General features: G+C 48.9%; 1 protein-coding gene across 2 annotated transcripts in view; it reads right to left on the bottom strand.

Moving 5' to 3' along the window:
- HK2 (hexokinase 2) overlaps nt 1–13,881 on the bottom strand; it is a 61,747-nt gene extending 47,866 nt beyond the window's left edge. For both annotated transcript variants that reach the window (XM_082671848.1, XM_082671849.1), the window contains exon 1: nt 13,386–13,881. In XM_082671848.1, the coding sequence (XP_082527974.1) occupies nt 13,386–13,448 (63 nt within the window). In that variant the 5' untranslated portion in view covers nt 13,449–13,881. The remainder of the gene's footprint in view (nt 1–13,385) is intronic.
- Nucleotides 13,882–14,351: the final 470 nt, after the last annotated feature.

The raw sequence follows: 14,351 nt of genomic DNA, 5'->3' as shown, positions 1-14,351 counted from the left end.
CAGAGAAACTGAGGCCAAGGTAACAGCCTTGACTAAGGTCACAGAGTTGACACTAGAATTTGGATCACCCAGATCCCTTACTCTATTGTCAGAAACAATAAATGATAATCCTACCCCCAATCATCCCCAAGGGCCTGTATCATCTTGCAGGCCAATTCCAGTTGAATGGCTAGTGACCTTCCCCGGGTGTGAGGACACCCTATCTGGTCCCAGTGGGAAAATGGTCCTGATCAAACTACTTACATCCAGAAAAGAACAATATTCCAACGCTGAGACTTTGTTATATAAACTGCCATAAATCCTACCTTGAATACCTTAAGAGGTCTCAAAGGAAAGTATAGAAGAAACCTTAAATTTCAACATCTAAATCTGTAAGATTCCTGTCATACAACCCCTGAATCACTGACCCCAGATTCTCTCACTTTACAGTCTGTGTTGAAAACCAATTACATGCAAAGCACTATAGTATACAGGAACATAATTTAAAAAGAAATCAGCTGTGGAGATGGATAGTGGTGATAGTTGTATGTGAATGTGCTTAATGCCACTGAATTGTACACTTTAAATATATATACAGTTGACCCTTGAACTACACAGGGGTTGGAGTGCCAACCCTCACACAGTGGAAAATCCACAGTCGGCACTCCTTATACATAGTTACGCATCCAACCAACCGCAAATCATGCAGTAATGTAGTACCATAGAATATATTTATTGAAAACAATCTACATAGAAGTGGACCCATACAGCTCAAACCCATATTGTTCAAGGGTCAACTTTACACACACACACACACACAAACGTTTTTTAAATTTTTTTAAGAAATCAGGATTCCTGTTCTCTAGGACTTTACGAGAGAGCACAGAACTCAACTCACTATAGACTCAATCAATGTCTCTGAAATGAATGGAGGGATGGGTCTTAGGAGTTAAGAAAGGCAAGAACAATGCAAAGCAGCCCATGGGAAGTGTCACATGTATGAGTAAGTGGCCTGTGAGACTGGCATTCAGGGGAGAGTTCTTCCAGGCTAAGAACATACATATCCAACATACATGTCACTGGATGTATGTTGACGTGGAGACAGTAGGGAGATCATGTGAAAAGGCTCAGAAGGTGTGGGCAAGCCCAAGATCCTAGAAGGAGGTTATGAACTTTAGAACCAGAAAGCCACTCACCTCACTACATTGCATTAGCTCCCTTTTGCAATGCCTTCATATTAGTATGATTTAATCCTATCACCTTTAATCATGGGAAGGAAGAATCATAAAGATCACCCCACTGTGTAAAGTTGCTGTGTTGTTCACTGATCAGTCAATTCTCTGTAGGGTTTAGTGTCAGGAGAAAGTCTGGCTGCCCAGAGTCACTGTGCTTCCTGCTACAGGCCAATGAAATTAAAACAACTGACTCAAGGAGAGCTGTCCTGGGCTTCCCTGGTGGCGCAGTGGTTGGGAATCCACCTGCCTAAGGCAGGGGTTGCAGGTTCGAGCCCTGGTCTGGGAAGATCCCACATGCCTCGGAGCAACTAAGCCCGTGCACCAGAACTGCTGAGCCTGCGCTCTAGAGTCAGAGAGCCATAACTGCTGGGCCCATGTGCCACAACTACTGAAGCCCACACACCGCAAAGAAGAGTGGCCCCCGCTTGCCGCAACTAAAGGAAAGCCTGCGCACAGCAATGAAGACCCAAAGCAGTCAAAAATAAATAAATAAATTTCTTTAAAAAAAGGAGAGCTGTCCTTTTTGCCTTGACTATCAGGAAGCTCAGGGCTCCGTACTCGACTTTAACGCACTAAGTTTTTTGATAATCATTTCTGCCTGTTCCATGACTCTTATTCTCGAAGTCCTTTCAGTGAAAGCTGAACCATATCACCCGTACCACCTAATTCTTTTAATAAGTAGGCAGAAAATAAATAATACATAATCGAGCAAACGCTCATCAGTCATCCCTACAGAACCCACCCTCCTGGTAGAAGGGTGAATTCAAGTGACCAAACTGGATAAGACAGCAATCCCATAAGCATAGTCAGAGCCAAGGACACAGGAACACCCTGAGGCACTATTGCACTGCTGGACTTCTTTCTCCAGTCTTTGGGTATTTCTTTTTTTTTTCTTTTTTTTTTTTTTTGCAGTATGCGGGCCTCTCACTGCTGTGGCCTCTCCCATTGCGGAGCACAGCTCCGGACGCGCAGGCTCAGTGGCCATGGCTCACGGGTGCAGCCGCTCCGTGGCATGTGGGATCCTCCCGGACCGGGGCACGAACCCGCGTCCCCTGCATCGGCAGGCGGACTCTCAACCACTGCACCACCAGGGAAGCCCGTCTTTGGGTATTTCTGATTTAGTACCTAGAACCTTCTCTCCAGGAGGTGCTGAATGAACTCTAGCTAATTCCTACATTTTAGCTGCTTCTGGACCTCAAGCAGACCAACTGACTGAATTTTAGCTTTCCTAGCACTCGTGTTTTTGTCCTAAAGATACAATCAGGTGTATATATATATTATATATATACTGTATATATATAATATATATGTATATTATATATATATATATGTGTGTGTGTATATATATATATATATATATATATATATTAGACCAGACTCCAAGGATCCAACCTAGCCTCCTAGAAAGAAATTTAGGAAGAACCACACCCTCTTGAAGTGAAGGGCTTTGACTAATCTCATCTGCTTTAATTCAACTATAGTCAAAACAGGGTTAGAGAGGCAGGGGCAGGGTACTATACAGCAATGAGAAGGCAGTACTTACCGTCACATCCAACTACATATATAGATGAATCTCACAATATAAAGTTGGGTAAAAAAAGCCAGATACAAAAAGGAACAGATCATATGAGTCCATTTATAGTAAGTACAGAAACAGATCTAGGCCGGTAGAAGTCAGGATAGTGATTATACTTAGTGGGGGGTATACCTGCTATTGTTGGTAATAATTTGTTACTGGATCTGGGTGGTAGTTACCTGGTGTGTTCAGTTCTCTATATAAATTATACTTCAATTTAAAAACATAGGAAGGAAAAAGGACAAGGCACTGATTAGGCCCTAGTCTACCTACTCACATGGTCTGGCCAAAGAGGTCAAATCAGAGGGGAAAGCCATAACCTAAATGCAGCCGTACATAGCCTTCCAGTGACTCTATGTGCTGACACATGCTTGCAACTTAGTTTCAAAAGAATTTCATATCTTCCATTATTCCTTTGCCAGTGTTTCACTGCAAATCTTTGCCAAGGAAACCAAGGTTTGAAGAAGCTTCCCCAAACCGCAGGCCAAAGTCCCTGACAGGACCCATAACACCCAGTGGCCAGATGAGTGCCCTAACCCGGGGCATAGGTGTGCCCACACAGGGAAAGCTAGGTAACTACCATCAGTGGCCTCATTAATAATAGTGTCTTCACAGACTCCTCCTGGGAGGACCGAGACTGTGCAAAGAGCAGCAAGTTTATCCTGTAATGTTGCCAAGCCAAGGCCAGATGTTTCCGATAAGATTTAAAAAAAAAAAGGATGAGTTGGGGAGGAAAAGACAGAGCAGATCCTGGATTCTTTAAGCCTCCTGTCCTCTGAAACACAGCTAACGAAGTGACAGATCTGCCTCGACACTTTTTTCAGATGGGACAAGGCGGACCCCCACTAGGGCGGCGCGCCACCTCAGGGAGATTCCAGCTGACGCACTGCGTACTCACATGGCTGGAGCAGCGCAGGGTGAGTGTGGAGCTCACTGAGGAGGCTTACAGGCCACTCCTCCAGGATTCTGTTGCACCGTGAGTCACAGGGTTTCCTGTTCTTCCAGTTCTTGGGCTGCATCGAGTTACAGCCAGACAGACCTCAGGCAGTAGCACCTGTCTGGGGTCCAGGAGACAGGCATTTGGGACGCCTGTCCCAGGACCCTCCTATCCTCAGACTATGGGGCAGCAGTGCAAAGGAATAATATGTCCCCATTCGCCTGCACATAATGATTGAGCACTAAATTGAGTGTGCCAGCGCCAGGCGCTGAGGATGCCGGGATAAAGAAGACCCTTCTGCCTGCAAGTGTCCAGTCTATTGGTGGGAGGCAAATAGGTCAACAAGTTATTATAAACTGAAGGAGTAAGGCAGAGAGTAAGCAGTTTCTTTCACTATAATAAAAGACAGATTTACAATCACTTAAATCACATACATCAGTACAATTCTGAGGAGTTTTTGTCTTGAAAAGGTTAAACATATGTGTTGACCCCATGCCTAGAATGTTCTCCTGCTCTGGCCTAACAAACTCCCACTTGTCCTTCACCCCAAATACATTCCCCAAGTTCCCAGCTGGTTATACTAACACACTTTTGACACTTGTGTCTCTTGCTCTCGCTGGTCCCAGAGGACTAAAAGGCACTGGCCACATGTTCCCAACTTCATATTTGTGATGCCAGAGCTCTCTCAGTACTGAGATACAGTAGATGCTCAAGACATATTTGTTATGGTGACATCAAGGGGTGACAGGAATGCCGAGGAGAGGAGTGAGAGAGTAACTTGGGTAAAGGGGAAGAGCCGGCTACTGCAGACTGCCCAGGTGCTCAGAGCCTGGCCTTGTTCTTCAGGCCTGGGCCCACACTGCATGTGATCCTGGCAGCAGCAGAGTTTCCTCTCCATCTACCTAGCTGCCCTGGCCAGTACCCCAGATCCCCTAGGGGTCGAACTCTGCCTCTCCTGGCCAGCCCCATGTCAGGGACCAGAGTCTGCCCCTGAGCCCATATGCCCAAAGGGGCATCTGAACTCCCCACTCTTGTCTGCTGCCAACTGTCCACCTGCTGGACCAAATCACTTTGGGTCTGTCTCTTTATACCATGTCCAGCCCCAGAACTTCCCAGTCTGCTCTACCCACCCCAGACACACCCACCATAAGCAGGGCAACCATATATCCCAGTTTGCCCAGGACAATGTTTACAGTGTGGTAGCAGCATAACTGTTAACAGTGTCTCCTTTTACTCTCAAAAGTGGCCCAGTTTGGACAAATTATAGGGTCACCTTAGGTACAGGCCACAAATCAAATCCTGCTCATGGTTCTTAGGGAGCCCACACCTGAATGATGAGAAGAGCCCATTCTATGCCAATGGCGCTGAAAGGAATCTGGGTTTCCTTTCAGGAAATGGTGGAGAAACTGGGTTCTTGGCTGGTCCCTTAGTACATGGCACCCGGTTTCCTCAACTGCAAAATAAAGGTTTGGACGAGATGATCTCAAAGGTCCCTTCCCAACTGACCCCGGACTGATAACCCCATGAAACTGAAAGACAACTGGCTATCTCCAGTTGTCCCAGGCAGCCCCACACTGGGGCTAAGTGCCTGGGCTCTGGAATCATACTGCCTGGGTTTGAATTCTGGCTTGCCCTTGAGCAAGGTACTGTCCCTTTCTGTGCCTTGGTGTCTTCTTCTGAATAATAGGTAATAATAACGTCTACCCTGGAGGGCTGCCCGAGGACGACCTGAGTTGTAGTAGAGTTCACAGACAGAGCCCAGCACTTCGCGAGTGGTGTACATGTTTGTTAATTTAAGACCTTTGGGAATTGAGGGGAAAAGAGGACTGGTGGGACATGGCTGGAAGGCTTCATTAGAAGGGGTTGAGACAGGACAATATGGGAGGAAGCAGGAGGAACTTTTGTCCCTCAAATGGGAAAAAGGAAAAGCGACAGCTTCAAATGCCCTTACTCAGCCCAAATCAAAGCTGTCCAATGGCTTATCTGGTTTCACTCCTTTATCAGACAATACGGTGCTGCCAGAAGGAAGAGGTTGGGAACAAGGCCTTCCAAGAACATAGACCATCTCCAGGCCTCCAGGGCAGGGATGCTGAGCTGAAGGTGAGAAGAGGCAGGAAGGCTGGCTGAGGTGGATGGGCACCGAGGGTTCCCAGAGCCAGGTTCTCAGGTCTGACTCACGCTCCAGGGAAGGACTCTTAAGGAATTGCTTAGAGATCCACAGACAACAGTGCAAAAAGCACGGTACTTCAAGGAAAAGGAGATTGTCTAGCTCCTGCTCCCATGGAAACAAGGCCAAGACTCCCAACCAAGTTTGGACAAGACAGAGGCTGTACAGGGATGGGGGGAGTAGAGTGTGGGTTCCACACTGAGGGTCCTCTCTGGCTTTGTCGAGAACCCCAAGCACCTCAGTGTCAGAAGGGGCCACACTAGACAGCCCAGAGTCTACATAGGAGGGGCAAAGAGCTCTCTGCTGAGAACCAAGATGGCCAGGGACTCTCCATTCAATGTGCCAGAAAATGTGAGAATGACTGTTCCCTTCATTGAAACTCCAGGGGTCAGTGGAACTGAAACCTACCATGACCCGGTCCTGTGACTCAACAGCACAGGGCACCCCAAGTGGTTCCCCCAGTGGGAAGCCAGAGTCTGGGGCAGATGTGAGGAAGTGTGAGCAAGCATCTCATTGGCCAATTTCAGCGTAAGTGGCCTCAGCAACTGCCATTGGAGCCTCTGTGATTCTGCCCTCCAGGGGAGGTACCGACAGGGAGTGGACTAGACTTCTACAGGGAAAAGGGGTTGAACAAATGCTGTGACTATTCAGTGTGCAGCTTTGTCTCTCATGACTTCCCAAGGAGGACGCTTCAAGCTGAGGTGTACCAAAATGCCCCAGGCAACCCAGAGACTCCCCCCTCCACCCAAGGGGAATGCTGTATCCCCAGAAGACCAGAAGGAAAGCAAGTTAGAGGAAGAGCTCAAAAACGGGTCTCCTATGCCCAGAAAAGAGAAGGTTTTAGAAGTTGGATGGGGCAGTGAGGAAGCTTCCTTATTTCTCAGCTTTAGGAACTTTCCATCCTTCTGTCCGCCCTGTCCTCTGCTCTAATCCAACATAAGACAGAGAATATAAATGGGCCAGAACCCATATGCCCTAAAAGTCCTTAGGAAAAAAGAAGCGGGGCCTCTTTTGCTTCTGCCCAGATGGATAGCGCAGTCAGGTATCTGAGAGTGTGTCTATCTCTATGTACTAATATTTGACACATAAAGTGTTGACTATGTAGCAGGCACAGCTCTAAGAACTTCACATATATTCACTCTCTCTTAAATCCTTACAAAGACCCTATTAAGGTGTTATCCACTCTCCATTTTATAAGCGGAAGAAACTGAGGCCTAGAGAGGTTAAATAACTGGCCCAAGTTCACACAGCTGGTTTGTGGTGAGCCAGGATTCCACCCCAGGGAGCCTGGCTCTACTTCTCAGCACACAGCCTCTCCCAGTGACTGCTGGACTGTCCCTCAGTGGGTACCAACGGCCACTTCCCTCTGCTTCCTGAGATAGGAGTTCCACCAACTCACATGCCTGCCTTGTTCAGAAGCCTGGAAAATGCCTGGCTTTCAGGGAAACCCCAGCAACAGCCAGGGTGAGGTTCTCCTGGGGTCAGCTGAGCAAACTTCTCTCCCACTGGCTTCCTGGAGTGCTTACCTTGCCCACATTTTTCTGGCTGAAAACAGAAAACATTACTCAGGTAACCCACACTTCAGCCAGGGGTCATGGACATCTGCTAACTACTGTGGTCTGCAGACCTCACCTTAAATTCATCTTTTGTAAAAGGCCACTCCCCACCATGACTATCCCATGACATGGCACACTGAGAGCTAAGAACTATGGTCCTAGTTGCAGCTACTACTAAGTAGCTGTATGACCATTAGCGATGCACTATAATACTGGAATGGGGGATAGACCATGTTCTTCTGATGCAGTTTCTCAACCTATAGATATTTGGGGTCAGAAAAGTCTTTTTTTTTTGGCAGGGGGGCTGTCCTGGGCATTGTAGGATGTTTAGCATTATCCCTTGCCTCTGCTTACTAGATGCAATGACACGTCTTCATCCACCTGCCTGTGAGGACCAAAAATGTCTTCAGACACCACCAAAGTCCACCTGGGGGATGAAATCACTAATAGTTGAAAACCACTGCTCTAAAGGAGTAGTTAAAAACAAACAAACAACAAAAAACCACAGGCTTCGCCCCTGTAAATTGGGGTAGGGTAAAAACTCTTGCTCTTTATGATAGGCTGGGTAGCCCCTCACAAGATTATCCAGCCCAAAATGTCAATAGCACCAAGACTGAGAGACCTGCTTTAGAGGTAAGCAGGAACAGCTACCTGTGATCTATGGTGTGAGATATTAAGTCGCAGCCAGCGAACTCCGCGATTTGATTTGCCACACCTCCACCCCCACTACTTTTGAAAGTCAAAGACAGACAGCACACAGTGTTGGAAAACAAACCAAACTTGCTGACTTCAAAACTCAACAGTGATAATGAGGAACCAGTTATCAAGAGCCACCTTTTAAACCGGAAGTATCTGAAAAAAGGAAGCCAGTTTTCTGGGGTTCCTGAGCTCTTTTAGTACATCAGATCTCCTTACTACGGCTGCCAGATTTTGAGAAAACTGTTGTGGTTTGTGTTGTTTTGAGTCTCCCTGGAAAAGGGTCCCTAGCTGCCCTCAAACTCCTCAGGGTGCTAGAAAAGTTCAACTTTGAAAAGTGATGTTAAAAAAAAAAAAAATGTCGGCTTTGTCTGAGGAGCCTCAGAGAGAATTTTAATTCATTCAGGGGTAAAGAAAAAAGAGCTTCTTGGCCGCTCTCTGAAATAGAAATTTGACAATACAAAACAAATGGATGATTAGTAAAAGCTACAAAATATTCCTGCTACCATCAATTGTCTTCGGAGCAGGAAAGGGACTTGGTACTAAGATACTAAGTTGAACAAATGAGGCAAATTGTACCTGTCAATGTCAGTTAACTCAGCCAAAAATAATCTTACTAAGGTTTTAATCAGTACTTTACTCCCATACTTTCATCCCCTATCTGAAGATTAATGGCACATAGTAGGTGCTCAAAAAATATCAGTTGAGATTCCCTTGAGGTCCCTAATTCCCCATCCCATGAGAATGACTGCCATGACCCTTTAGTGGATGTAAAGTACCTATTTCTAGAGCCTCATCTCACCAGACAGCTGAAAGGTTTCGTAGTCTCAATTTCCCACATAGTAACTATACCCACAGTAGGTTCTCAAAAAACATTAAACTCTTATCTCTTGGGGGTTCTGTTGAATCTTTCTGCTTCCAAGATATTCTCCCCTCTCATTAACTCCAGAGTTGAAAGCTACCCCTCACTAATGTAGTAAAGAGCCCAAGTGAACTATCTATATTCCAAGATTGTATGTCACCAGTCTGTGTGTGTTAAAATAATCGGTTAATGGCTAAAGGAAGGCATGTATACTTCATTTCACTTCCATGGTTAATCCTGATTATCAAGCTTAAGAGACAAAAATCCTGTATCTTGTATACTATTTATAGCTCAATTAATCAAAAGAATCCTCTAACTCTGCAGACAGGACAAAAACCCTTGATTGCTGGAGGACAGTAAACACCCTTTTTCTCTCTCCCCCTCTCTCCCTGCCTCCCTTTCCCCTCAGGATCAGTCTCACGCCAAGCCTCAGGCCTTGCTGAGGGAACAGCTCACTGTCTTTCCCTCCAAGGGTCCCTCCACCCTTGGATACCCACCCCTTCAACCCAGTACCAGCACCCCCCCAGCTGCCTCTCACCCTCTTCCACTTCCTGCAGCCCTTGCTCTGCTTCTTTTCTCAGGAAGGTCCACTCCTTCATTCTTGGACTCACTGAACACCTCACCAGTGGTCATAAACTGGCTATAAAGGTGAACAGCTAGGATTCTCCCTGCCCTGTAACTACCAACTCCAATGTATGATGGAATGGTGACCAGGTGTGACATTTAGAGGAATGGTGATTCAAGTCTTCGGGAATGCAGATAGAGAAGATGAGGCTGAGGTGAGGGGTGGGGTCAGGGAGCAATCAGTATGCAGTCTTTTTTTTTTTTGGAGGAATATTTGATTTACAATGTTGCCTTAGTTTCTGGTATACAGTAAAGTGATTCAGTTATACATACATATATACATATTCTTTTTCATATTCTTTTCCATTATGGTTTATTACAAGATGTTGAATATAGTCCCCTGTGCTATATAGTAGGACCTTATTGTTTATCTTTTTTTTTTTTTTTGCGGTATGCAGGCCTCTCACTGTTGTGGCCTCTCCCGTTGCAGGTCACAGGCTCCGGACGCGCAGGCTCAGTGGCCATGGCTCACGGGTCCAGCCGCTCTGCGGCATGTGGGATCTTCCCGGACCGGGGCACGAACCCGTGTCCCCTGCATCGGCAGGCGGACTCTCAACCACTGTGCCACCAGGGAAGCCCCTGTTTATCTATTTTATATATAGTAGTTTGTATCTGCTAATCCCAAACTCCTAATGTATTCTTCCCCCACCCCCTTTCCCCTTTGGTAACCATTAGTTTGTTTTCTACGTCAGTGAGTCTGTTTCTGTTTCATAAATAAGTTCATTTGTGTCATATTAGATTCCACATATAAGTTATAGTACACAGTCTTCTGAAATGATCCAGTCTGGCTCCAGAAAGAGACTGGAAACACACCCTAGGAGGCCTCTGAAGTAACCCAGAGACCAGCTGACCAAGGTAAAGCAATCAGAAAGGAAAGTCAGTGAAATGGGTCCAGGGCTCCCAGTCAGAATAATCAGAGGGTACTGGTGCCACTAATCTGACCAAGAGAAGAGCTACCTGCATTTCTGGACATGCTGGGTGAGGGTGCTGCCAGCATCCAAGAGTGAACACAGACACGGGCCAGGATGGGGTCTTCTGATGGTCCCAGAGGCAGGGGGTGTGGTCAAGAGCATGGGCCTCTGGAGCCCAAATGCATGGCTTCAATTTCCAGCCTTTACAAAAAAGCTAGTGACCTTGAACAAGTCACTCTGTGACTCAGCTCCTTACCAGTAAAACAGGGATGCTGATAATAGTATCTACTTCATGGTGTTGTTATGAATGTTAATAAGCTAACATATGTAAAGAGCTTAAAACCACCTGGTACACAGTAAATGCTATATGTGTTTGCTCTTGAGTTTCAAAGTGTCAATCAGCACAAAACACTAGGCTTGTCTATCAGGGGACAAGTGATTCTGATGGGGCTAGTTTTGGGCAGGTGAACCTAAACTTTCCCTGCCTCAGACTACAACCCAGATTATGTAAAATAATAGGGATTTCAGAAGAGTTCAAATCAAGGCCTTTTCAAAAGACTGTAAAACTAAAGCTTCAACCTTCTCTCCTAATTCTTCCTTCTAGTAGCAACTTTAAAAGATCCTTCCATAATATTCTCTCTGATTCTCTCCCTATTTCCTAACTGCTGCTGGAAACAGGCAGCTTTGCTCACCTAAACTGGGAGGCCAAGTCCCAGCTTCCACACCTGCTGAGTTAAGGCCTGACTCAATTCTGCCCCCATTGGTAATTTGGAGGAAATACACCCAAGTGTCCCTGAGACACTTGACAGGCTGCAAATGTAGAGAAGACTACAAGAAAGACCTTTTCACATGGCTGTGCTTAATCATCACAACTCCCCAAAGTGAAGAAGGTTGCTGTTGTCATCCCTGTTTTACAAAAAGAAATTGGCGGTCCAAAGAAGCAAAGTGACTTGCTCAGAGTCCTGTGGTTAATAAACCACAAAACAGAGATTAGAACTCATTTCTACATACCCTGGTTAATTCTCTTTCCAGTTTGGGACTAAAGCTATGACCCCTCCCCATTCCAGGCCAGGAAGGTTCCAGTCCTAGCCTCCATCCTCTGGTTTCGGGGAGGGTAAATTTGTGGTCCTAGGTTCCTTCCTCTGGACAGGGGGTGAGTAAATTTAAATGTCCTGGGGCAATATTCAACCAACTGAGAAGACCTCTCCTGAATTAATGGTCCTCCAGCTTTGTATTCTAGGACTTGCCAAGAGATGACTGTCACAAGGGTTAACTCACTTCTTGAGCAAAGAAGTCCAACGAAGTTGCCAAGGTCCTGCCGGATCACAGACACGTTCTTAAATAAACTGAATTAAAGTGCAGAGCAGAGCCTTATCCCAGGATTGAGTTAGAAGGTAACAGCCACTTACAAGCAGACTAACACTCAACTAAACCAGCGGCCATCTGCTCCCTACTCCAGTCTGAGGCTAAGTAATGTCACGGTATTTTGGGGTTCATCTACCACGGCTTTGAAAACACTGTGATGGCAACCCACCTTCCTCTCCTTTGCTCTCAGGATCCCCAGAATGGGAGTATGAGCAGGTCGCCCCACATAAAGATAACGTCAAAACATTTGCCCAAAAATGTGTTCCCATTGAGATACAGAAATTTCAAGTATGTAATTGAGCAACGCTCTGTCATTGACTCACAGATCTGGACACCCTCCACCCCCGCCCCAGCCCACTCTCTCGTCTCAAGTCCTAGCTGAGGCCCAGGGCCAGGAGCCAATCCCGAAATCCCGAGCGTTTCAGAAACTCAATTCTCCCCAGAGAGCGCCTGGGGCCCAGCCTAGCCCCACCCACTCTCCATACCCAGAGGCACAGAGAGCGAGGCTCCCCGGCGAGGCCAGAGGCTTTGTCTTACGTAAAAGACCTGGCCCGAGCAAGAGCTCGGACTTAGGCGGGGTGCTGCTGAGACAGAAGCGGGCAGACAGGTCAGGGCTCACGACAGGGAAAAGCTCGTTTTCAGAAGGACAAAAATCTCCAGGAAGACGGCAAAGAGGGGAAAAGGGGGTGTTGGTCCTCTCGGAGAAACTTTTAGATACACCAGAAGTAACATCCAAAGTCCACCCCCATTTGGGGGGCGGGCCCGAAGATGGGGTACTCAAGGCAGGGCGGCCCCGAGGCAGGCGCTGGGAATGGGCGTTGGGGGGGCGTACGCCCCTCGCGGAGCCACAGTTCCGGGCGCCTCAGTTCCGGGAAAGGGGTGCGGCGGGCGGAGTTTCTCTGACCCTTTCCCAGCTTCTTCCCGCGTGGTCTTCTCCCCAAGCCCACCTCCGCAAGGCCGTGAGGAACGCTAGGGGGAATCGTAGGTCCCCAAAATGTGGTCCTTTAGCGCGGGAGGAACCCAGGCAACCCCGCGCGGCAGCGGAGCCTTCCCCCAACTCACCCCCCCCCCGCCACGATTCTCCCCACGTGCTCTGGCCGGAACTCAGGCAGCGAAAGGGGGGCTCCTCCCACGTGGGCCCAGCAGTCAAAGACTACGTGCCGGGTGGCCCAACCCTCCAAAAAAAAAAAAGCGCGAGCGCGCGCAGGGCCGCAGAGAGGGAGAGCCGCGCGGTGCGCGAGCCCCGGAGCCTCGCACGCGCGCACACGTCTGCCCGTGCCTAGCGGACGTGGCTCCTCCAGCCCAGGACTTTCCCCGCCGCGCTGATATTTTCCGCGTCCGCGGCCCGGAATGGGAAGGAAGCGGGTCCCCGCAGGGTCTAAGAGGAGAGTCCCAGCCGGCCGGGACCCCGGAGAGAGGGCCGGGGACAAAGCAATGTTGTCAGGCAAGCCAGCCGCCCCCGCCCGCGCTTACTTACCTTCTGCACTTGGTCATGGTTGAGCTCCGTAAAGAAGTAGGCGAGCAGATGCGAGGCGATCATCCTGCTGCGGCCCGACAGCGCCGAGATGGGAAACCGAGGCTGGAGCGCTTGCGGGGGAGGAGGGCGGCGCGGTCTGACCGCTTTGTCCGGGCTTGGAGGCCCGGTTGGGAGCGATGAGTCCGGGAGGTACACAAAGAAGGCACACGATGGCGCGCCCAGCTGGAGAGTTTCGGGACTCTAAAAACAGGTTTTGATAGTCACAACTGCTGAAGGACCAAGAATCACTCCCAGCGACGTGCTGGGATGCCCCCACTGTCAAGGTACTAACTTCAGCCACAGAATCACTAAGGCTTAACTTGAGAAGAATAGCAGCTTGGCTCCACTAGGGCGACAGGACCTCTCCGGCTCACACGCGCGCTGCTCTCGCCAGCGGATCTTCTCCGCTCGGTGACACGCTGGTGCTAGCGGCGGTCCGGGACTCCTGCGCTGGAGTTTCGTGCAACAATGTGGCTTATTGAGGGGTTGCCGGCTCGCGGGCCGCCGGGTCAGTGACGCGCGCACGCCCATTGGCTGCGCGGGGAGGGTGTGTGTGCCCACGGGCCGCCCGCCGCCGCGGTGCAGCCAGTCAGAGCGGACGGCCCGCGGGCGCGGCCGCTCAGACACCCGAGCCGGCAAGCTGGAGGGGCGCACCCGGGGCAGGGGGAGGGGCCAGGCAGCATGGATGAGACGTGTGGTCCGTGGCAACAGGCTGGGGCGGAAAGGCGCATGAGCCACTGCCGCGTCAGGCCCAGCTATGGGGGGGGGGGGGGGGGGGGGCGCATAATCACAGACCCGGAGTGTGGGGTGACTGGAAAGTCGGGTCACCGGACTTGCACACGCCCTGGGCGGGGAGAGAAACACTGTCTGGCATCTCGGGGTCATGTGAGGGGCCCCCGCTACTGGGTCACATTTCTGAAGCATCTT

Source organism: Grampus griseus (assembly GCF_964374135.1).
Source record: "Grampus griseus genome assembly, chromosome: 15".
Lineage (NCBI taxonomy): Eukaryota > Metazoa > Chordata > Mammalia > Artiodactyla > Delphinidae > Grampus > Grampus griseus.
This window is presented reverse-complemented; position numbering and strand designations above follow the sequence as displayed.